This window comes from Polyodon spathula, chromosome 3 (assembly GCF_017654505.1).
Source record: "Polyodon spathula isolate WHYD16114869_AA chromosome 3, ASM1765450v1, whole genome shotgun sequence".
In the NCBI taxonomy this organism is placed as follows: Eukaryota; Metazoa; Chordata; class Actinopteri; order Acipenseriformes; family Polyodontidae; genus Polyodon; species Polyodon spathula.
Window position 1 is genome coordinate 62,609,158 of NC_054536.1, and position 23,518 is coordinate 62,632,675.

Consider the following 23,518-nt stretch of genomic DNA (forward strand, 5'->3'; position numbering starts at 1 on the left):
TGTTACTCAGACTGAAAGACTGTAAATACTTGCTGTATATTTTTTTATCCTGTTGTTTATTGTGTGCGCAAGGGAGGGAGGGGGGTTTCCATGATGTGTAAGGAATGTGTAAATAGGAAATGTATATAATGTATTTCACCCAGTGTGTATGACGATGGCAAGCATGACTGTGCAGTTCCAAGTTATGTCATTAAAATGTGTATTTTTTATGGAAAATGTTTATCTCTTAATGTTTCTACCGGGTCTCTAGTTCACATGTATTTTATCATGTACTGGATTTCATGTTCTAAATACAAAATAGGGGGGGGGGGGGGGGGGGGGGGGGGGGGGGGGGGGGGTGGGGGGGGGGGGGGGGTGGGGGGGGGGGGGGTGGGGGGGGGGGGGGGGGGGGGGGGGGGGGGGGGGGGGGGGCAGGTAAAAGAACAGGGTTAGTAAAATGGTGGCTGTCTTCAACAGCCTAATACAAAGAGTGAGCATACTGTTGTTGCTGAATGAATAAACAGTGTAAGCATGTATTTATAAATGCTTAAGAAAAGTGAAACATCAACAAAAAAAAAAAAACCCTATCTGACAATTATGTGTTGCATTCACAATACAGCCCCAGAGAACTCTGCTTGGAAACACAGAAGACATGCAACTCTAGATGACCTCATTGTTAAACTTGTTTTTTACAAATCATGTATTAACCATTCTAATTTTAGGAATGAATAATACAACTGACTGCAATGGGTGTGACTTTTGTTAACAGAGTTATGAAAGCATAACTTGTAGTCAGGATTAGCCATTCACACTGAAATGCCTTACATTTCTCTTCTTTTTAATGCCGTACATTTTAACTTTACAATGAACCTATTTCTCTAAAATAAGACAACTTTGAGTTATTGCTTCAATGCTGAAATGAAGTTGCAAGTTGACAGGTGGCTCCAAATACAAGCTGAATTTGAATCACAAAACAAACAATATTCAATACATACATTTTTAGAGTTCTTTATAAATAACCTTTTTAAAAAATAAATTGAAACTGAGCTTAAGAGTTCAGTTTAACACTATATATAAATAGATCCACTTTGTGGAGCAAAATCAAAGCTGCAGTTTTTTTGGTACCAGTAATTGTATTATATTATTCAACCATTAGCACCTAAGATCACTTCTGAAACAATGCTTTTCTTTTTCATATAGTACACATTAAATTAGGTTTCACAGGTTTGTAAACGCAGATGCTTAAACATGTGCATTTAATATAGACTGGTATATTGACTGATTTTGTATAACAAGACACAAAAATAATATTGAGAGCTTTTGGTGGCTTGATGCTTACAAATTACTAGCATGAGTAAAAACTAAATATTGGGAACACAAATACACATTATCATTTGGGCCAGGTTACCCATTACATTACAAGTAAAAAAAAATACACAAAATAGGGAATACATAATGGTACCGTTTATTAGAATATGTTATAATAAGTCCAAGGCTTTCAATTTTCTTACCTACTATTAGCACAAGTAGTAACACTGCACAAGGTAATAACATTGACTGCAGATACTTTGTTATTACTCGTTTAATGTCCAGATCAGTTGCTCCAGTGGCATGAGAATGGACTTCAGACCACACTGTGAATGGCAGAAGTAGGTGTGGTCTTTATGCGAAGGAGGTCTGGGACTGGTCTGTTTTGATAGAAATCCAACCCTGTTCAATCACTCAATGTTTGTAACTTTACTTTGGTGGAACCAGAGGCTTTTAACTCACTTGGACCCATCATCATGGTTCTGCATGGAAACAAAAATTAGGAATAAAAGCTGTAAATACTTTATAAAGTTTTCCCTCTAAAGCAAATAATGGAATTTACAATTTCTACGGTCAATTGCAATACAAACTAAATAAGACATATATAATGTCTGCTTTGCACATTTCTAGAGAACCACTAGTTCAGGTGTGCCGAAACTTGAGAAGTATATTTATTAGTGCAGGTTACTGTTGATAGTATGAGAATCAGAAGTTTAAAAAAGACTGTCTTTTGTCTTTTTGTAACTCTTACGTTTTATATTCATATGTTTATCTAGACAAATGCGTCTCCAGATGAGACTAAGCTTGAAAAGAACATTATTTAGCGCAAGTTATTTATGTCATTATCTAAAGGTATGAGGCCCGCTATTTGTATGTATGTCTCTTAATCAGTATGTGAATTCCGTACATATACTAAAAAGTGACAATTGTAATTACATTGGTTTTTATTTATAAAAACAGACTGGGGCATATGGTTTCTTTCCAAATAAAACAAATTTGGAGGGAATGGGTTGTTTCACAAATGGAAGGAAATGGACAGCTGTAAGCTCAACTCCATTGGTTCACTTTTCAAGTGGGTTTCCTTCACACACTGTGTTTCTGGTGATTTGCTGCATATACAAGTAGTTGAATCTCTGCCCTTAAAAAGTCATAATTATCAAATCGCAATGAAAAAAAAATAAAACATTTAAACCATATAAAAAAATAACAGATGCGACTGCAGTTTTTTATAATTCCATTCCTTGTTTCTAATGCTGTATCAGAATCCCTTGACTGAATTATAAACTTGTAATTCACTGCAACTCAATTATAGTGCTCTATATACAGTATGCCAGCACATCAACCAAACCCTACTTGAACACCCACCACCATGTAGACAAACTAATATGAAAAGATCCTAATAACTAAGATCTCATTCCCAGGATTAGGAACGTGCAATACCTAGTCATTCTCTGCTTACATTGCAAAACTCACTGTTGTCTTGTCTGTGGGGCATAATGAAAGAAACTGTCTGCAGTGTTTTTTTACAACCCAGCACTGGCTGAGATCCATTGTCACAACTTGTCAGCACCACAAAAGAATGCGCTGGAACTGGTATGTTTGCACCATTAACAAACCTGTGAAGAAATGAAAACAGAAACATAGTGGCGAAGGTAAATCTGGTCTACAAAAGACAACAAGTCGCTGTGTAACAATTAGTTTTAATGGTATGTATTTTCTTTAGTTAGAAATATAGAAACATTTAGAGTTGTGAATGGCATATCAAAAGTTCGCTGCAGTAAACTGTGGTAAAAGCACAGTGAAATTATATTGTGTGAATTTTTTGGCACCTGAATAAAGACAAGACCATATAGTTGGACTGCGCGAAAATGTAATGATGTCAAATTGTTTAATACCGGAAGTACCACAGAAAATGCACAAATAGATTTGACAACGAGTCTCTTGATCCATAAAATATCTTCAAATGTTATACAAACTTTCAATAACTGTCTGTGTTTTTATTTAATTATATAATTATACAAAAAAATCAAAAAAAAAAAAAAAAAAACACAACTTACTGTCTAAATTGACCAGGAGTATCAAAGCGTCCATCATAATTAAAATTAAATATTCAACCATTGTACTGACTGGCATATTTCTTCACGTGCACACTGTGGAAGTTAGTCCCAGAGTCCTAGAATACAAAAACACAATTGACACTCACTGTAATAGTTTGCAACGATACTTTTGCACAGTATTTGCACGGTAATGCTTTCCCCGTGGTTATACAATGCATTTACCCTGGTTTGCTAGGTTTATTAATATGCTTCATACTTCGCTATTTTATAGAATGCCTTACCTATGCTTTACCGTGCTTTCACTATGATTTATTACACTTTGCTTTTAATATGGTAAACTTTTATACGGAACATTCCATTTGTTGTTTGCGGCTTCATTAAAAAGTACAACATTTACAAAATATATTAAATACCACTTTCATGGGTTTTGAAATGACAGAAATCTGTGAACTTCAAAAGCTTAAAGTTTAACCCCTTTAAAATTAAAATAAAAACGTTGTTCCTGTTGTGCACACTATGTGCAGAAAAATTATACAGGTAAACTTTGAAAACATTGCCACCTAGTGGTAATTGTATTGAGGCAAAGTTCTTTTAAAAGCAAGGTACATGGGAACAACGTTGCTTATCAAGAGTGCATCATGTGTTTTGTTCAGATCTAAAGGAAAACGGAAATGTTTAACACAGGTTAGAAAAATAAATACCCAGGGGTGAAAAGTTGGTCCTTACGTATTCAGTTAGTTAGTTAATTCATTTTAGGTTTTAGTTAATATTAAAATAGTCTTGTCTGTTTTCCACTTATCATAAAACTTTTTGTTTTTTAAATCTGAAAATATTCAAAATAAATAAGAAACAATTAAATGTATTTTATTTAAATGCCATAATATTAAATCACTGCTTTTATGGCATATAAACAAGCAGATTACAGACATACTTGGTGGATAAAGAATCATCTCTGTGATACTGGTTTCACCAGGATAGAAATCACTCTGTGGACTTTGACATGCTGGAACGTGGACATCAGCTCTGAAGCAGTTCGGTATGATGCCTGGCAGTGGGCCAATATATGTCTGCAGTGATAAACAGAACACTAATAGTTAAAGATTCACTAGTCCCTAGCATCACACTGTGGTGATAAACCCTCCAGAATGTCAACACAATCTTTTCTGCAATTACAAGCTCTTATTTATAAATAAACCAAGTGAGTCATTGTTTGGTTAATCATAGTACAGCAAAATGAAAGAGAGATAAAGCAAGAGGAATGTTTCTTTTTCTTCTTCTTCTTCTTCTTCTTCTTCTTCTTCTTCTTCTTCTTCTTCTTCTTCTTCTTCTTCTTCTTCTTCTTCTTCTTAGCGTGTCTGTTTAGTGGCAGTCACTGAGCATGTAGATGAGAAGACAGAAGATATAAAGAGTTACGTAGAGGATTCACACTCCCACGGTCATGACGATACAAAATATGTATGTAAAATATGCTTGTATTTTACCTTCAGCAGCTGTCAGGTTGATCCTATCATTCTTATTAACTGTTCCGTGGGAAAGACAGGAGAATCGATTAAGTTAGGTCCACAGCTCTTAAAGCAACTAAAATGAGTACTTAGAAAATATGTATTGACTTGATTTAGAAAGCAATTTTGTAAGAAAGGCAAGAGAATTTCTGGAATCAAACAAGTATTAGATAGTTGAGCAAACTAAAAGCACCCCGACTTATGGTTGCTAGGATTTTCATGGGGTTCACAAACAACTCCCAGATACCCTTATGCACCAGGTAGGATTTACAATAATTAACACTTTCTGGATGCTTAATATTAAGAAGGCATTAATCCAAATTATGTTCAAACTTTTTACTGTGGAGGGTTCAATGGTTTACTTCAGGATCTCTGGACCACACCTGCTGTAATGATCCCTTTAAGACCTGTCCAGTGCAGCTGCCTTTAATAACTGTTATTAAGCCCCCTTTAGATGGTTATGCACTGGCTGGTACAGTTAGGCTCAATTAGAGAATGCGAAATCTTAGGCAAGCATTAGTTATGAAATTGCTCCCCAGTAAGGCTGGCGGAGAAAGGTAAAAGAGACTACTGTACTGTAACAAACCTACTTATGTCTGGGTTATTGGACAACAGTTATGTAGTTTGAAACCAGGATAATGCTTGACTATGTACAGCTTGGAAGAAGTTAAATAAATGTAACTTGAATAGCTATGAGCCGCAATGCTTTGTGGGAAGCCTGAGGTAGTTGTCCCTAGATTTCAGTATGTCTCCCTTGGACACTAACGTCCTGCTTGTATTCAGTGTGGCACAGTAATGCATATCCAACAAGCATCAGCAGACACATTCATGTAGTGAGGCAGGGCTGAGACCTGCCTGTAAATAGTGCTGGCTAATTTCTGTCCCTGTGAAACAAATGTAAATATGGGTTTTGTGGCTGTGTTTGCACAGCCACAGGTTTAATTCATGACCTGTTTAATTGTTTTATTAATTGAATGAGTGTCACCTGCCTGTAATCAGCAGGTAGTTACACAGGTCAAACTGTTTGTACTGGGCAGCCTGTAGAAAGCTGGGGTCTATGAAGACCAAAGTCCTCTGAAGAAATGAAAGAAAAGGTAGTGTGGGAACCTTAGTATTTGGTTAATTAGTAAACTGTGTGTGGCAAGTGTTTTTGTAGCTGGTAAACGGCTTGGCTGGCCAGTGTACTGGTTAAACTAAAAATAAAGTTTAGCACTCTGTGTGGGAGTTAGGGTTTTGTTTTTCTTTTATTTCTGTAAATTTGAGTATTTATAACAGGAGCAGGTAAAAATGTGTCTGACTTCTGGATAATCTAATAATGCATACCAGGGCAGGAACAGTTCTATTTGTCATCAGGTGTCATAGTAATGGGACGGCATGATCCAGATTCAGCTAGGTAGGAAATGAGGGATTGAACCAGGGCTTTCTCAATAGGCGATTGAGTACCATTGTTAGGAGCTGGGTGAAATTCCAACAGATCTGCAAAGAGAAGCATGTTAGCGCTCTTATCACTTAACCGTTGTGGCAAAGTGGGTTTTATTTTGCCATATTCAGGGACTTTTTCACTGTCTGATTGTGCATAAAAGTACCACAACTGAGTAAATTGTAAAATAGGATGGTGCCTGCTTATTTTTTACACAAAGAAATAAAACAAAACAAACTCCCAACTCCATCAAGAAGTGTGTAAACAAAACTTTCCACAAGTCCTTAACCACATACACACACACACACGTCTCCTCTCAGGCATTAGCCTTACTCAGAACATTTACTCAGGATTTATCCTTCTTTTATTCATGTCTTAATCAGCCGACATTTTCCCCTGCTGACAGTTAACATGGAAAAATACTGTGCTGAATTCTAGCACTTGTGTACCGCACTGTCTATAAACCTCCTGAAAGATTCTGCAGTTCCAGGTACTTACAACAACTTCCCACATATGAGGTTATAAACCTCTACAATGGCAAATGGCTCCACTTCTGTTTTATAAAAAAAACCTTCGGTAAATATTGCCTGAAATGAAGCCAATAAAATAACTGTTTGTTGTTTAAAATGCAATATGATAACACTGATAACAATGCAATCTAAGCCAGCGTAACTACAGTGTAGCATTTATTTATTTATTTATAATATAATTTATATCACAATATCAAATATCTTATTACAGGGCTGTTGAAAAATGCCTGGCATGTCACCACTAAGTTTCAGTTGTCATGGACCAACAACAATGCCCCGTTATCTTTCACATGTATGTTTTATTACCTTTTACACGTTGATTTGATTAGTGCATGTTTTATATATTGTCAGACACTTTGTAGTAATTTGTATCCCTTTCTAGAAGCCTCTTCACTCAGTCTCCTTGATATGCCTAATTGAATTATTGATAGTTCTACACACCTGAATATAAATAACCCACATTTCTTACAAACAGGGTTTTGTTTGTGCAAAAGTGGGAACACAGTGTTGGTGTTTGGAACAGAGAGTAACAGAGGGAAGTAAATTGATTTTCCTAATCTGTTTTTTTTTTTTTTTTTTTTTAATTTAGTAGTTGCCAAAAAAACAGTCGCCTGTTTTTTTTTCCTCCCAATTTGAAATGTCCAACCACGCAATTGCCATAGCTTGGCAGGTGGATGGACCAAATAATGTTAGGATATTAGGACTACCACCACGGGTCATGACGTCTGTAGGTTGGTGAAGCTTTCCAAGGTGGGGATCAAGTTGTTCTTGGATCTTCACATGGACCACAACCATACAGAAAAATACCAAAGGCAGTAATATCCAAAGCTTTAAAAACATTTAACCTCTCGTTAGAATAATAACTTTATTGCAAGTCCCTTGCCATGCTTCTGTAGATTGTTTAGATGTTATTTTCATTTCACTTTGTTGAATTGCACTTAACCTGCTTAAACACACTGTATATTCACTTCCGGTGTTTAGCAGAACCCTGCCTGAAACATTAAACTCAATATACTGAACATTTAAATGGACCTTCAGTGAACAATGCTTGCAGCACAGGGTGTACCAAAATAAATTGACTTCACCCAATTCAAAGTAAAAAAATGTCTGGACAATGTAACAGAAAGCATCTACAGAACATTGATAATGAACTTGTAAACACAATATGCTAATTGGTCATTAAAGCCTTGATTATAAGCCCTTTAAAAATTTAATTAATTTGAAAATAAACTGATAGGAGCGAGTATCCCATCCCCAGCCTTTAAAGACTGCAGCGTCCTTGCTAGACAATGAATGATTTGTCTTGTAAATTCATCACGTTTCTAAAACTAATTATCTCAAGGCTGTATTATGACATGAATGTGTGTTGCAATGTGTGTTAGTCTTATGTTATTGCACTCTCATCAGATGGACCAAGATCATCTAATTCCCACAGCTACAATCGGTAAACTTTGTCTACACTTAAGACATGTTGTTGAGCAACTATTACACTTTCAGGAACAGTTTGTCAGCCAGGCAAACCGCGCACCAGCGACCCCTGTAAGCTGCCCAGAGCTGTGTTGTCCTCTGATGCTGTAGCTCTGAGGTGGCAGCATGATGGGTCTACAGTGTAAAAAGAAGCAGTTGGCTGACAGCACACGTTTTGGAGGACAGCGTGTGTTCATCTTCGCCCCTGCCGAGTCAGTGTAGGGATGGTAGCGGTGAGCTGAGCCTAAAAATAATTGGACATTCTAAATTGGGAGAAAATAATAAACATAATTGGCGACTACTAAATTAAAATGTATGTCTGCCTTGAAGCGAGCACTGTGTATTGATAATGTATTAAACAAATTATGATAAAAAATAACCAATCCACATTTGCTTTATTGCATGAATGTGTAATTCATGCTCCCCCCCCCCCCCCCCCTGCCCCCCCCCCCCCCCCCGATAAAATGTTTCAATTGGAAGTAATTTGTATTGTAAAACACTACATAAAATGCTTTTGACAGTTTTAAAAAATCCTATATCCGTTTTTTGAAAAATGTTTTTGATTTGTAAAAGAGTGAAACATTTTGTTTCCCTGATTATTGATATTCGAAGAATATTTAGCTTTTTTTTTATTCTTTAAAATTAAAAATTGCATTTTCTAATAATTCAAACATGATTTTCCCTTTCAATATTCCATGGGCATATCCAGATTAAGTGTGACAAGTTATCAATTGTAATAATATCTTCCACTGATATCCTAACGTTGCTATCTTGAATGATGTCTTGGAATTGGTTGGTTTTCTATTATTTCTGGTTGCAAAGGTGTAAATGACCCCTGGCCTTACTAATAGTGTTATCTAAAGTACTGAACTGATATCCGCATTATAGGGTTGAGTTAATGAATTGTGTTGTCCAGGGATTATCAAAAAGGCTAATCAAAACTCCTCCCCATAGTCTCCCTTCAAATAAAAAATAAATACAGTTGGTAGGCTATTTTAGTTTAAGAAAAAGTGATGGCCAGTAAATTTATTTTATATATGTTTGTTTTTCACATCCCTCTTATTTTGCTTATATAATTAAAAAAAAAAAAAAAAAAAAGTATTTCTCTCTCATGAAGGATATGGATTACATATATGTATTGAACACAGGTGAACATATTTGGTTTGAATGTGATCATTTATTTATTGAATATAAACCACCAGAGGGAGCCCAGAATGTAACAGATGGCAATAAGAAAGGTCTCATCTCTTGAATGATTGAGCTCTCTTTCTCAGGCGGTTGATGTTACAAATGCAGTTTGCCATTTGAAATATATGCAATTAATTGGACTTCCCTTCTCATCTTACCTTGCTGGACACTGAGGAGCAGTTATCTTCCACCCACTGGTACGCCTAAGCAATGGAACAAAGTTGAAAGTGCACAGTAAAATTGTAGCCAAAACAAAAGGAATTCTAAGGGTAAGTCACACACACACACACACAAGCAGAGCAAGCGTGTTAATAGTTTTAATGACAGAAACTGGATGCAGAAGTTGATGAGATTATCCTATATCACATAATCATAGTGCCGCTGGTGTTTGTGCATTTTCTTTACTTGAGCAATAGTAGTGTTGGAATTGCACCAGTAGTCAAATGTCTGCCCTCACTGCTCGTGATACAGTGGATTATTTATTTGATGTAATGGATACTATTCCTTGTAGTCCCAGGAACCCAACATCTTTTAAACATTTTTAACGTGTATTGGCTAGTTGAGTAAACGCATAAAACAATGCCAGTAAAACAGAAAGACATATTAATTTAAAACACTGTTTATTATATTTGGAGATTTAATTGGTCTATAAGGCATAAATAAGTCAAATCACACAGTTAATAATACAAGTATAAAATGAAATATTACAATTATAAATTCATTGTTGTATACAGATCAAGATTCAGATTACAAAGTCCCAATCTTGCAGCACCACTTTAATTCGGGCTTAAAAAGGCCACAGTATTAGACATTTTTAACAAAGACACTAATTAAATCTAATTAGTTAGGACAAAATTTTTTTTAAAAAAATCTAAAAAAAGGACACATGCCTGTTAGCTGAAAAAAAGTGGATTTGTTACAAAGGATTAAAAACAGCCTTTAAAAAAAGTTCAGGATTTAGAAATAATAAATACAAACAGTATGAAAATATACACCTGTGCGTCAAAGATGTACTGATTACAGTTAGCAGGTTATATCTCACTCTCGTAAGTATGCAAGTAAGTCTTTAAAGAAAGAATCTCTATGTAACTTCTGCTGGTCCTGCGGTAGAAATCCAAACCAGTCAAAATTTCAATGTCCCTCACTCGTGCTGTATGCATCTTGATGAGGTCTTCAACCCACTTTGATTCTTCCTCTGAACTCTACATTTGTTTAAAAAGAACCAAAAAAAAAACATAAAAAAGGACGAACCACACAAGTATACAGTATATCTTAAAAGAGTTAACTTTATAAAACAAAGTCTTACTATGGTGCTTTTTGCATTAATGAACTTCAACTGTAATAAAGTTTGCTAGAAGCACATTTACTAAATTATTTACTACTCACTGGGTCCTAGTGAAAGTTTTAACTGAAGAAAGCATGTCAAGGCCATTTTCCAAATTGAAATTTGTTTATATATTTATGAGGTTTAAAGAAACACATTTATTTATATATTTTTATTATTATTATTTTGGTTACTAAAACTATATATATACATATATATGTTATATTATATATATATATATATATATATATATATATATATATATATATATATATTATATATTATATACTAACATGTGTATATGTTGATATGTGTCCTTGTTGCACAAACAGACTGAAAAAAAAAAATCTTAAACCAAAACCTCCTGCTCCAAAATCAGCAAGCTCATATTTCTACAAACATAGTGTTGCAGGCTACAGAAACTAAACATAACTTACATTACAGCTTTCATCGTTATCAGCTCTGTGAGGAAGAATGAAAGAGAACACGCTCAGGGGACCGTCACATTTATCTGTTGCCTGGGTATAGTCCAGACAGCTGGTTATAATACTGTAGTAGTGTGTTGGCACTGGAACGGATCCACCAACATACCTAGAAAAGAAAAAAAAAGAAATCAAAACCCAGTAAAATTTAATTTTGAATTAAAAGAACAGATTGATAGTAAGTGGTATGCTATTATTATTATTTATTTATTAGCAGACACCCTTATCCAGGGCAACTTACAATGGTCACAAGATATCACAGTACAAAACTCCAGCTCCAACATTTCTTCCTGTATCTCTACCTGCCTCTCTGCCATCTCCTCCTGGATGCACTCGCATCATAAACTCAACCTCTGCAAATCAGACACTCCTGCCCCCCCCCCCCCCACCACTGTTCTCTCCATCCCATTTCTCTTGAGAATCCACCACCCTTTCTCCCTCCTCATCCATCAAGAACCTTGGTGTCACCCTCAACTCCCTCCCTCTCCTACTCTCAAACTCCTGTCGCTTTTTCCTCAGCAACATAAGCAGAATTCACCCCTTCCTCACTGACTACTCCACGCAGGCCCTGGTACTGTCCCGCCTTGACTACTGCAACTCCCTCCTGGCCGGTCTCCCTGCCTCTGCTATCCGTCCACTCCAGCTCATCCAAAACGCTGCTGCTCGTCTTTTCCCTTCCTCGTTTCTCCCACTGGCTCTCTGCAGTGGCTCCTTATCGCTGCTCGCATCCAATTCAAAACTCTTGTACTCGTCTGTTGCTGTCTTGCTCTTTCTGCTCCCTCCTATCTCCAGACTATCATGTCTCCCCTACACCGCCTCTCAACCCCTCCGCTCCTCCACCTCCGGCAGATTAGCTGTACCCCACCTCTGCTCCCTCACTTCTCCGCCCTTGGCCCTCAGTGGTGGAACAACCTAACCGCAGCTATCAGGACTGTTCAGCCCCTAACCACCTTCCGGTGCCTCTTCAAGACACCTGTAGACAACAACTCTACAACTCCTCAGACAACATCTGTAAACCTCACAACTGGTCGACTATATGGCACCCAATTGTACTTGCATCAGCTTGTACTCTACTACTGCTGCTCTTAACTAACTACTTCCTGTATCTTATACCTGGTTTTACTCTTCTAGGTATCTGTACTCACATTTTGTGTAATTGCTCTTCTTTGAAATCATTCTCACCCATTTTTTCGTACTTACTACTTGCTCTTACTGGACTTCACTAATATAAGAAATTATTTTTTACTACAAGTGAACTGCTTTTAGTCTAACCCGCTCTTAAATGTAATTATTTACTGTATTCTTTGTTTTGATCTTATATGACTTATCTGCTACTGATTTTATTGTACTTTATAACTGCTCTTATCTAATCTTACATGATACCTTATAATGTGATACTTTGTAACAATTGCAAATCGCCCTGGATAAGGGCATCTGCCAAGAAATAAATAGTAATACAAAATATCACATTATAGGAGTATCACATTGCAGAATATCACTGAGCAGTTAAAAGTACAATAGTCAGTAGAAACTAATAAACAAATAAGAGCAAAATAAATACAGTAAATTACATTTTAAGAGTGTGTTTGACAGATTATTGATTCTACAATATTATCTGAATTTACTGTCTGTCAGTTGGAAAGCACATACATTCCTATGGTGTAATTGTGCTGCACTGGCTGACCTACAAAGTTACTGTTAGAGGCTGAAGTATAATATGATTAGTAGTCAAGATAGTTTGACATTCCACATTCCCTTTACAATGGTGACGCAGTTTCAATAAGTAATATGCAAACCAAAAAGTACAAAATAACTAAGAATTTTTTTTTTTTTTAGTGTAATAAAAGTGTAATAATGTATTCCATAAACCATTCAATAAAAAGCAGCACTTACTGTTTAATTTTGTCAGCAGTATCATAAAGACCATCATAGTCATAATCAAAGATGGGACCACTTATAACATTGACTCCATTGCGTTCTGTTGCATATCGCTTCACAAGAACCCTCTGGAAGTAGTTCCACACTTCTGCAGGGAAGGAAAAATACACATGCATCAGAAGCTTTTACCAGTCACAGGGACCTTTCAAGATCAAGACTTTCCAGATTGCCATGCTGAGCCACATATTATACCATTATATTAACCATTTTAAATTGAACATAAATTATGCAAAAACTGAAAACCAGAATCCCTGTATGTCTATTTTTCTGATATCAAAGTTTCCATCAGTTGTATTTTGTTTGTTTTGAGGAAGGCTTTTTAGCAGCTTAATGTAATCAAGATACTAATAATAAAACATGAAGCAGAATATTTTCAGCGCAATAAAAGGAGGACCATTACTATGTTAATAAAATAGGTAAAAAGCACCGTTGGTCAAATCACTTAAAATGCTCTGTTTTTGAAATCCTTTTCTTCCAAAATGTGCATTCATTTAAAAAAATAAAAACAAACATGGACTCGCATTTAAATCATAAACAGTTCTTCCCAGTTAGAATATTTTTTCCTCTCAGGAACTCAATGAATCACATTTCAAATGCAAGGGATAAATGGTACCGGCAACTGCTAAAGTACAACAACACCACTAAAATACTGTCCCCATTTCATGGGCTTAAATCATTCAACAAACATCCTGCTGTGTTGAGTTATTGGAAATAACCCTGTAGGCTGCCAGTGCTTGTCCATTGTTTTGCTATTTGTACTGATCTTTACAACCATCATAAAAGCAAATAATTTCTCTATGTCCAGATGCAAATAAATAATACAAAAAAAGGAATATCCACAAATCAGACACACACACATTTCACGGCTGCTTTGTTCAACTTGTCAGATGCAGTAGCAAGTTGATTAGTAGGGCACTGAGATTTAGAGCTTCAGGTTGCTGCCTCGTTCTAGTTTATATATTATTGCAATCTGTCAAGGATGTTTATAACCTATCCCAATAGACTTCTTAACTTTGGGATGATCAATTTTAAACAAAAACACCAAATTATGCAGCACTTCATCCATCTGATTTCTATTACTTACTCTTAAAGGCAGGATACATTGGAACAACATTTGTTATGAGGAAAGCATCATATCTAGCTTCAGAGGAAGAGGCCAGTTCTGGAAAGAAAACAATTATTTGTTCTGGTCATTTTGATCCACTTATAACCTTGTAAGCTAACCTCATTTCAATAGAGTTCTGGATGCTGATTGTGTATGACTTTCTACAAATTCAACATCACTGCGTATAGAGACAATGCAAAAGTTATCGTCTTAATGTTTGGTACACAGGTGGATTTTAAATCTGCAGAGCTATAATTTAAATCCCTTTTAGATGAGTAGTGAAATAAGTTGGCTGGATGGTTTTAGGTCAGTCCTCAGTGACTACTTTTGTTAAGTAGTGCCACTTCCAGAACCATCACATGGTTTACAACAATTTGGTACAGTTTTCAGTTTCTCTGCCCTCGGCAGGTCAGGACTGAGGTTAAACGGCACAACTAATAATAATAATAATAATAATAATAATAATACTAATTACTTTATAGAAAAAATGTAATGGACTTTTGATTATTTTGTTTCTGAATAAAAATGGTAGAAGAGAGAGCTTGGAATCTTTGTTGAAACTAGTGTGCCCCTTGTAAAAAATGTATTTTGAAGAATATTTTTCAAATAAATAAAAAAAAAAAAACAAATATAATAAAATAAATTTTAAAAAATGTACGTGTGACAAAAATGTTAGGATCCATGTACTAAATTATTGTTTAGACATTAGTACATGTATTACATTTTACATAAAAAGCAGCCCTTATTGAAGCATCCCATATGAATCTGCAAATCCACCGATGTCACCAACAAACTATTTCAGGACTTTCAGAAACGCTTTGGGCAATAAAACTGTCAACAGTTTTATATATTAAGGCACTAAAAGGGACATATTTAATTCCAAATAGTCTGACACACTCATTTCTACAGTAATACAAATGTGTACAATAACAAAAGTAGGAAATGTGTACAGTTTAAAGTACTTGCAGAACAGCCTAAAAATTATATTATCTAGCTTTTTTTTTCTACATAGAGCTGGCAAGTTCACCATTTCATTTTTTATAAAAATTACAAAAAATCGTTGTCAATTTACTAGAAATATATGAACGGATTAGGTGAACCACAACTCACGTGGAGGGAACAGATACCCATAGGACATCTGCTTGTCTGCTTTGTAGGCAGAGCAGGTTTGACTGTTGGCAGGAGGCATCCGAATGTCAGGCCTCACGCAGCTGCTCAGCGAGTCAGGAATATGGGAAACATCAGCCTGAATAAATACAGTGCGATAAGTTTAATGGGGTGCGGGAATAATGTTTGTAAATCTTAGTGTGCCTTACCTTACACAATATTTATTGATATACCACCCTTTATATCGATCAGCACAGAGAGACTTTAAGCAATCATTAGCAGAAATCCCATCCTCTCTGCCAAGTTGACTAGAATACAGCAGACACTGTATTCTAGGTATACACAGGTATACAAAACATACCATTGAATCCCATGCCATGTGTATTATAGGCTTGAGCATGTGTTACTAGATTACAAAATAGAGGCAAAATAACTGCAGATCCTTGTGTAATGGGACTCCATAAAATAACGAAAGCATCATCAAATCTGTTTAACTGCTGCCTACATTTAGTATATGTAATACAAACTTCAGTAACATATTAACGGACTTGACGAGCAAATTAATGCACTCCTCAAAACAAACGTTATGCTCATCTAGCTCAAAAACAAAGCAAACTCCCCACCACCACCTGCAATCTGCATCGGGTTGCTATATGGCAGCCAACTTGGATACATGGGCAGTAATGGAGATTATTTTAAACTTGCCTGTAAATGCTTCAAAATAATAGCTGCCAGTGAATGTAAAGCTACATTTGTGCTACCCAGTTAAATCCTATTAACAGGCAGATGCCAAAGCATCACAGAGTCCTGAAACAAGTGTTGACAGTCAGACAGTAGACACATCACACATGGGTTATATACAGTACTGAACTTTAACACAATCATGCACAGTTGCCCAGATATATTAGAGGTATAAGCATTTGGTTGGAAAGGTAAAACACATATCTTTTTGACAACTGTAATACTTTATAAAACTAAATGTGGAAATGTTTGGGTTTGAGAAATAATGCATATACATTATTATATATAAATACATAATAGAGCTTTCATTAAGCGGTTTCATAATGGTAAGATATTGTATTACACATAGAACTGATGCATACCTGTTTAGTAACTGTGTAAGATGTCCAAAGAGGCATTGATAAGGTGTCACTGTAACCACTTATAAAGTCGCAATGATGCAGAATGCTGTATTTTGTGCGGAAAAGTACTGCAGGCCTACCATAGAGCAGATGTTTGCTATCTGAAAAAGAAAATAAAACTTAAGGAAATTCTTTATGGTGAATAAAATAATAGATCCAATACAAAACAAAAAAATAACCCCAAACAATATATTCCCTGCAACAGATTTATTTCTGTGATAACTAGTTGAGAAAAAAGAAAGTACAACATGTTGCACACCCGAGTATTTGCGTTCAATCTTTACTCAAGTCACCCTGACCTTCACTTAGGCAGTATGCCAACTTTAAATATATCTTTGGTAGACTGTTTTTATTTATTTATTGTTTTGCAGAATGCACGACCATAAACCAACAGGGCAATATAAATGAGTCAAGAGGTAGATCTCTTATCTCCATAAAAATGTGCTTGTGCTCATGAAACCTACAACGCTCTTTTTTTTACAATTTATACAGGTTAGAATTTAAAAACAGGTTTAACGTGGTTTTATTTTCATCCATAGGTGGGAAATCTGAGCATGCAGGTGGTACAGCAAACTAGATGCACTTCTGTGATGTTGCAACTCAAAATTGACAAGGAACCCTCTTTCTATCCAATGAAACCAAACTTAAATAATGACCACTCTATCTTGCTATTTCCTCCACATTATCTGAAGGCAGAAGCCGAAATATTGTAGCTATGAATTGATAAACTGCAGACTAAGTTTTTTAGTTTGGGGTCCTTAAACATGTTAAAAACAATAATGTTGGGGGCGTATTTAACACTAAATGAGGCAAATAAGAGCGCAAAGAGTAGTTACCATCCGTTCCCTTGTTGGCCAGGCGCTGGTTCAGTTCATCTCCTTTATTCTACAAGAGAAGAGGATTTAAAAATGTATGCACCTTAACAAGATGTAAATGGCTTTGGCAAATTTCTCTTAACTGGAACAGAACCAACTTTTAAAAAAAAATAATTAAAAAATTACAAATTCTGTGAAATCAAGACCCTTCCCCTCCCAGTCTCATCAGTGTATTCAAAATGACTAAAAATGCCACTCACTTTCTCATCGCAAGTACAGCCCAATTCATCAACGATAGCAGAAGCAGGTACAGGATTTAATGGTTTGGCTACTTCATCTGGCATGCTTGGTTTGAATGGGGGGCTTTTCAAGAGGTGGTTCAGACTCCCATGGGTCCCGTTGTTAGGAGCAGGTTTCAGTCCCAAAAGGTCTGGAATATAAAATATCATGGTGAATCTATCGGCATGTATCATTTAAGGAATCATACATTGAATGCACCTTTGAATTCAACAGTTCAGATTCGCTGGAGTGAATAGGTACCCTACTTTGTTAAAAGACTCAAACATAAGCATGGGGACCAGCAGCTTGGCTCCCTTTAATAGTCTTACTAACCAAACATTAAGACTCACCAGGGTTAATTCAATTGATCTAAACAGTGGCTGATCGGATGTTTTACTTACACTCAAATAAAAAATATATATAACAGACACACCATTATAGTTGCTGTAAATTTTGGCTGAACAAACAGCTATTAATGAATTTAAAAGATCCAACCACATGAAATGCCACAAAGCCCCATGCCTGCCATGGCTTACTCATATTTATGTACACATATCTTACCACACATGACATTGTAGAGTTCAATGTTTTCAAACGCTGGAACTTTTGTCTTGTATTTAAAGGTTGGTCCATATCCTAGAAAGATGGTCTGTAAAACAAAATGCTCCATTTGAAATCAGTTTGGCTAAAAAATAAATAAATATTGGTTCTGCTGGTTGAGAAAGACGGTTGCATTTTGGGACTTCTAGGCTGCCATAGTTTGAAACTCATCTGTTTGTGGTAGAAATGTTTTACTACCCAAGGAATTTATTAGTGGTGCAATAATTAATCGATGCATCGATTACTGATCATCTGTCCTTAAATTTCCAGCGGTCCGATTTTATAGTGGTGAATCGATGCATCAAATTAGAACCCAGTTTGAAGTATCCTGTTGCCGGTTTGCATTAAAACCTTGAGTGTGTGAGAGTGTGCTGCTTTTAGTGCTAGTACGGACGATTACACTATGTAACACAAATTTTGTTCCAGGGTAGTAAGTGTTATTTCCTAATTGCTTATGCCTCAAAAGTATAGAAAATGGCTATTATTCCCCACAAACTTTGCCTTTGTGACCAGGACAGTGATATTTCAAAATATCACTATTTCCAATGGGAAAACGGACAAATGTGTGTCTTTTTGTCAGAAAGTCAGAAAAAAACAACATATGTATCTAAATTAACATGCATTTATATTAAAGTAATACAAAAATGACTACAAAAGATTTAGAAGTGAGTCATTTTTCGAGATTTACGATTATACTGTAAATAGTAATCGTAAATCTCGAAAAACTACTCACTTCTAAATCTTTTGTAGTCATTTTTGTATTACTTTAGTATAAATACATGTTAATTTGGATTCATATGTTGTTTTTTTCTGACTTTATGTGAACAAAAAGACACACATATCACTGTCCTGGTCACAAAAGCAAAGTTTGTGGGGAATAATAGCCATTTTCTATACTTTTGAGGCATAAGCAATTAGGAAATAACACTTACTACCCAGGAACAAAAAAAAAAAAAAAAAAAAGTGTTACATGGTGTTACTGCATTGCTAGGATACACACTTTAGGCCTCTACATTCTGATGTGGCTTGTCCAACTCGAAGTAGGCCTATTACATTCATGTTTTCTTGATTTAAAAATGAAGGCAACACATTTATTTATTTATTTATTTATTTTTTTTTAATCTCTAAATATATCGGTTACCTTATTTTGTTTCAAAGCACGCTGTGTTTGGATTATATGGTGATGATATATAAAAAGAAGCAGAATTTAGTATGATAGTTAAATTGTCAGAATTTATGAGATTAATTCAAATGTTTTGCTTTGCTTTTGGACATAACATGTTAACAGTAATGAACAACCACAGTTCAGACAGAAATTACTTCTGTTAAAATATAGTATTTTTTATTATTACAATATTTAACGGACATCCAATTCTATTTTTTTTTTTTTTTTTTTTTAATATATCGGAAGATCAAAAGACAAAAAAAAACCAAGACACAAGAAAACAAAAGCCAAAAAAACATAACACAACCAACTCTTGCCTTTTCCTTCAAAAAACACACAAAACGAACCACCAACAAAAACCAAACAAAAAATACAACGCAAGACAGGACAATAACTAAAAAAAGACAAACACAACAAAAACTAATTACAAGATGCACCAAAAACAGTGTTCTAATTTGAATGCAAGTCATGCCTTTTTGTTTAACTATTATGCACAACAGTGTTTTTAGATATTGGTCCTTTTTTTAAAAAAAACTAATGTTCTTTATTTTGAAAAACAAAAACCTCAATGCATTGATTATCGTTGAGAAATGCCTATATGACAATCGAATAGAAGATTAGGGTGCCAATTGCACCACTAGGATTGACCATCTTTAAAACTGAAGAAACCCTTGAAAACTCAGGAGAAATTTTAATTTCATGCTATTGGTTATTGCTCTAAAAGGGGTTAAAAACAAGAACCAACTACACCAACCTACCTGCATACTATTGATTTTGTTGTCATAACCATGATCTCCAAAGAAAGCACATTTCCCAGGATGTTTCCTTCCCTCCACAGATTTCCTAAAATCCAAATACAATCAGTGGTTAGACAGTTAAAGCCAAATGCCCATACCTAGACTGTGGTGAAATGACCCCTACTGTACATGGCTCTACACAGGCCTTGACCTGCTAACCCGCTAGTTTACAGTTCTTTTTCGTTTATCTGCTCATTTTCCTCTAGTTGGTCCTTCCTCTCAAAGCCATGTATACCAAGCCAGGTCAGGTGTACAAGCACTGCTTCTCCTATTAATCATTTGCAGATTGGAGTAGGGCCACAGCAGTGCTAAGGAAAGTTAGCAAAGCAGTTTAAATGAGACATGAATGTACACTGATTTTCTAATGTAAAATATCAGACGGCGAGTTTACTGTTTGCAAAATCACTTTTGTAAATGGATCCTTTTTATTACAAAACAAAAAGGTAACCCCCTCCTCAACGGCAACCAAAATTACACGTCACAAAAAAGCTGGGGAACGCTGACAAAGCACTTCAGAAAAGGTACAGAAATATCTACCCCATGCGCTGATTGCAACAGAACTGTTAAGTGACTACTTTGTTAAATTGTTGTTCAGATTTGTCATCATATAACAACAATAGAAGAGTTGGACAGAAGAACCACCTGCCATATGACAGCCAATAGAGTATGGCCTGCTGATTTTACAAGAGCAATTTATAAAGTGTTTAAACTGTTTTGAAGGATGATTACTGTTTCCTTCAGGGACATTTCAGGTGGAAATCTGCAAAGTCTGTTCTCCAGAATGGGTCACAGAACCAGCACTTGAGACACTGCATATACTGTGGTTTCAGAAGAAACAGTTTTGGGATACAAAAGCAGATGTAAGAGAGTACCTACAAAGTTAGCAGTAGCCGACTTGAAGAGAAACTGACTTGAAGCAGAGAGAAGCAGCTTTTACTGTTGCTATATACAAGGCACTTCAGGGATCTCATTAGTACTAATCAGTCATGTGAGGGTCAATCCACTTGTAAAAGTATGTGCTACATATGACATGTGTTTCTAATGTATTGTCCAACTTCTGTTTGTTTACCGTTTAGGCGTTTTATGTTGAGCCATCATGATATTTTTTCTATAAAAGCAAAAAACATGTGAAAAAAAATGAACAGGTAGGAACGTTTAAGTCTTTCCAAAATAGCTTAAAATCATCAGAATGACTTGCTACTGTGAATACTAAGTTCCAAAACCAATTTACTTCACCTCTGGATCAAATGTGACTTTTTTCACATTGCATTACCTTAGAGAAAAATCCAAATGGCTGCATGGCTCCTCATGATTTTCCAACATCTTTCTGGTGAGTGTAAGAGAAGTTACCTGCTAATCATTTCCTAACAGTCACAGTAAAGCCAGAAGAAAACCAGCATGTGGTAGGACTATACAGTGGGTCTCAGGACTAGGCTCCACATATTTAAGAAAATGTTAAATATGTGGAAAAAGAAAAAAAAATGGCTATACACCATGACTATATATATTATAGGCATATTAAAATCTGAAAAAAAAAACCTATTCTCTTTTAATATATATTTTTAATTTTCACTGAGAAAACAACCAACCTTAAATATTTTAAAGCCAGAAAACTTGCAACTGTTAAAACAGTTGAATTGCACGTTTTCAAATAATTTTCACAAGCAAGCTGATAAAATCAAAATTTTTCTAATATTGTTGCTTAGGATTCCTCCGTTGGGAAATATTGCTAGAAAAATGTCCCAACAAGTCAGTTGTTGCTGTGTATTTTATGCACTTTGCACAAGTGTGCACCTATATTTGAGAGATGTACTTATTTATTTACCCTAGTACAAGGCCCATTCATTTTTAAATCTTGAACCAGCAGCTTGACTATGCTATGTAGCACACACTAGTCGGCAAACATGAACAGCCAATTGCCACATCTGACGGCTCTGTAAACTGACCAGCAAAAGAGACTTAAGACGAGTCTTTCCTGTTCTGCAGCTTTGCACAACTGTTTTGGTTTTTTTCTGAAGGGAAGACCCAGTTTTTATTGCATTTTTTTTCTTCAAAAGGGCAAAGGGCTAAAGAAAAGCATATTACCTGGCAACATGCCACTTCCTCTCCACTAGCAAATGGATGTCTTCAATTCTGCGGTTGTTTGCATAGTGCAGGCGCTTAGGGAGGTGTTGCTTCATGTAAGGCTTAAAGTGCTGATCAGACTTTTTACACTAAAACAAACACACACACACACACAAATAGTTAGAAGTAGAACTGTATAAAATAACCCAATTCTTGCTTCCTTTCTGTCTTTGATAATAAACAGTCAAACACCTACAGCTGATTTGTTTCATTACTATCTTGCAAATGTAACAAATTTAAACATGCATTGCATTTTTTTTTTATCAGAAAGGTTTTTAATAAATGTTCATAAGGTGATTACTCTTAATTTTCAACATCAGTTTTACTTTTAATATTTTATGAATTTGTGCTACTGAACTCTACAGCAGAATAGTTACATTTACATAAAATATTTTATATAAACATTCAGATCATAATTTAAAATGTTTCTCTGTAGTAAATATCAATAATCAAATTTATCAGAACTTGAACTCACTGTAAGATCTGAAACCACTGCTTTAGGATCATCTGAAAAGGAGAACATACATATTTTTAAAGATTGTCAACATTCAAGGTCTTTCATGTATGTTGGTATACATTTACTTCACCCAACCAGAAAGGCAACTCTTATAACTATGACATATAGTAAAACAAAGTCATATCCCACTTTTTCACTCACATTTGGAATTGTTGGGAGATCTTGAACGAATTCTTCCAAGAGACCCAGGCACCAAAATAATATCATCAACATTAGACAGGTAAGAACTTAAGAACTCAGTTCTGTCACAATTTGCCTCCTCCATTCCTAGAGGAGAAGAAACAAAAAATGACAGCTCACAGCCAAAAATCTGGTCCAATATGCTGATCTTCCCCCTTTTAAATCAGCAAGCAGCAGTCTTGGGCATATGTAATGATTTTTTTTATTTTATTTTATTTTTTATAAATTTAGTCGTTGCCAATTATTTTTGTTATTTTCTCCCAATTTAAAATGCCCAATTATTATTTAGGCTCAGCTCACCGCTACCACCCCTGCGCTGACTCGGGAGCAGCGAAGATGAACACACGCTGTCCTCCTGTCATCAGCCGACCGCTTCTTTACACACTGCGGACTCACCATGCAGCCACCCAGGAGCTACAGCGTCGGAGGACAACACAGTTCCCAGGCAGCTAACAGGCAAGCCTGCAGGCGCCTGGCCAGACTAAAGGGGTC

General features: G+C 35.7%; 1 protein-coding gene across 4 annotated transcripts in view; it reads right to left on the minus strand.

Moving 5' to 3' along the window:
• Window positions 1–10,054: 10,054 nt before the first annotated feature.
• Window positions 10,055–23,518, minus strand: part of LOC121313286 (ectonucleotide pyrophosphatase/phosphodiesterase family member 2-like) — a 27,409-nt gene continuing 13,945 nt past the window's right edge. Inside the window, exons 14-28 of one of the 4 annotated variants that reach the window (XM_041245661.1) lie at window positions 22,988–23,113; window positions 22,805–22,836; window positions 22,291–22,418; window positions 21,479–21,532; window positions 21,275–21,313; window positions 20,167–20,251; window positions 18,205–18,292; window positions 17,625–17,794; window positions 17,386–17,434; window positions 16,511–16,650; window positions 15,411–15,546; window positions 14,280–14,357; window positions 13,151–13,283; window positions 11,213–11,366; window positions 10,055–10,653 (exon numbers count right to left, since the gene is read on the minus strand). In XM_041245661.1, coding sequence (XP_041101595.1) covers window positions 10,483–10,653; window positions 11,213–11,366; window positions 13,151–13,283; window positions 14,280–14,357; window positions 15,411–15,546; window positions 16,511–16,650; window positions 17,386–17,434; window positions 17,625–17,794; window positions 18,205–18,292; window positions 20,167–20,251; window positions 21,275–21,313; window positions 21,479–21,532; window positions 22,291–22,418; window positions 22,805–22,836; window positions 22,988–23,113 — 1,583 coding nt within the window. In that variant the 3' untranslated portion in view covers window positions 10,055–10,482. The remainder of the gene's footprint in view (window positions 10,654–11,212; window positions 11,367–13,150; window positions 13,284–14,279; window positions 14,358–15,410; window positions 15,547–16,510; window positions 16,651–17,385; window positions 17,435–17,624; window positions 17,795–18,204; window positions 18,293–20,166; window positions 20,252–21,274; window positions 21,314–21,478; window positions 21,533–22,290; window positions 22,419–22,804; window positions 22,837–22,987; window positions 23,114–23,518) is intronic. The other 3 variants (XM_041245663.1, XM_041245662.1, XM_041245664.1) reach the window with 3 other exon arrangements.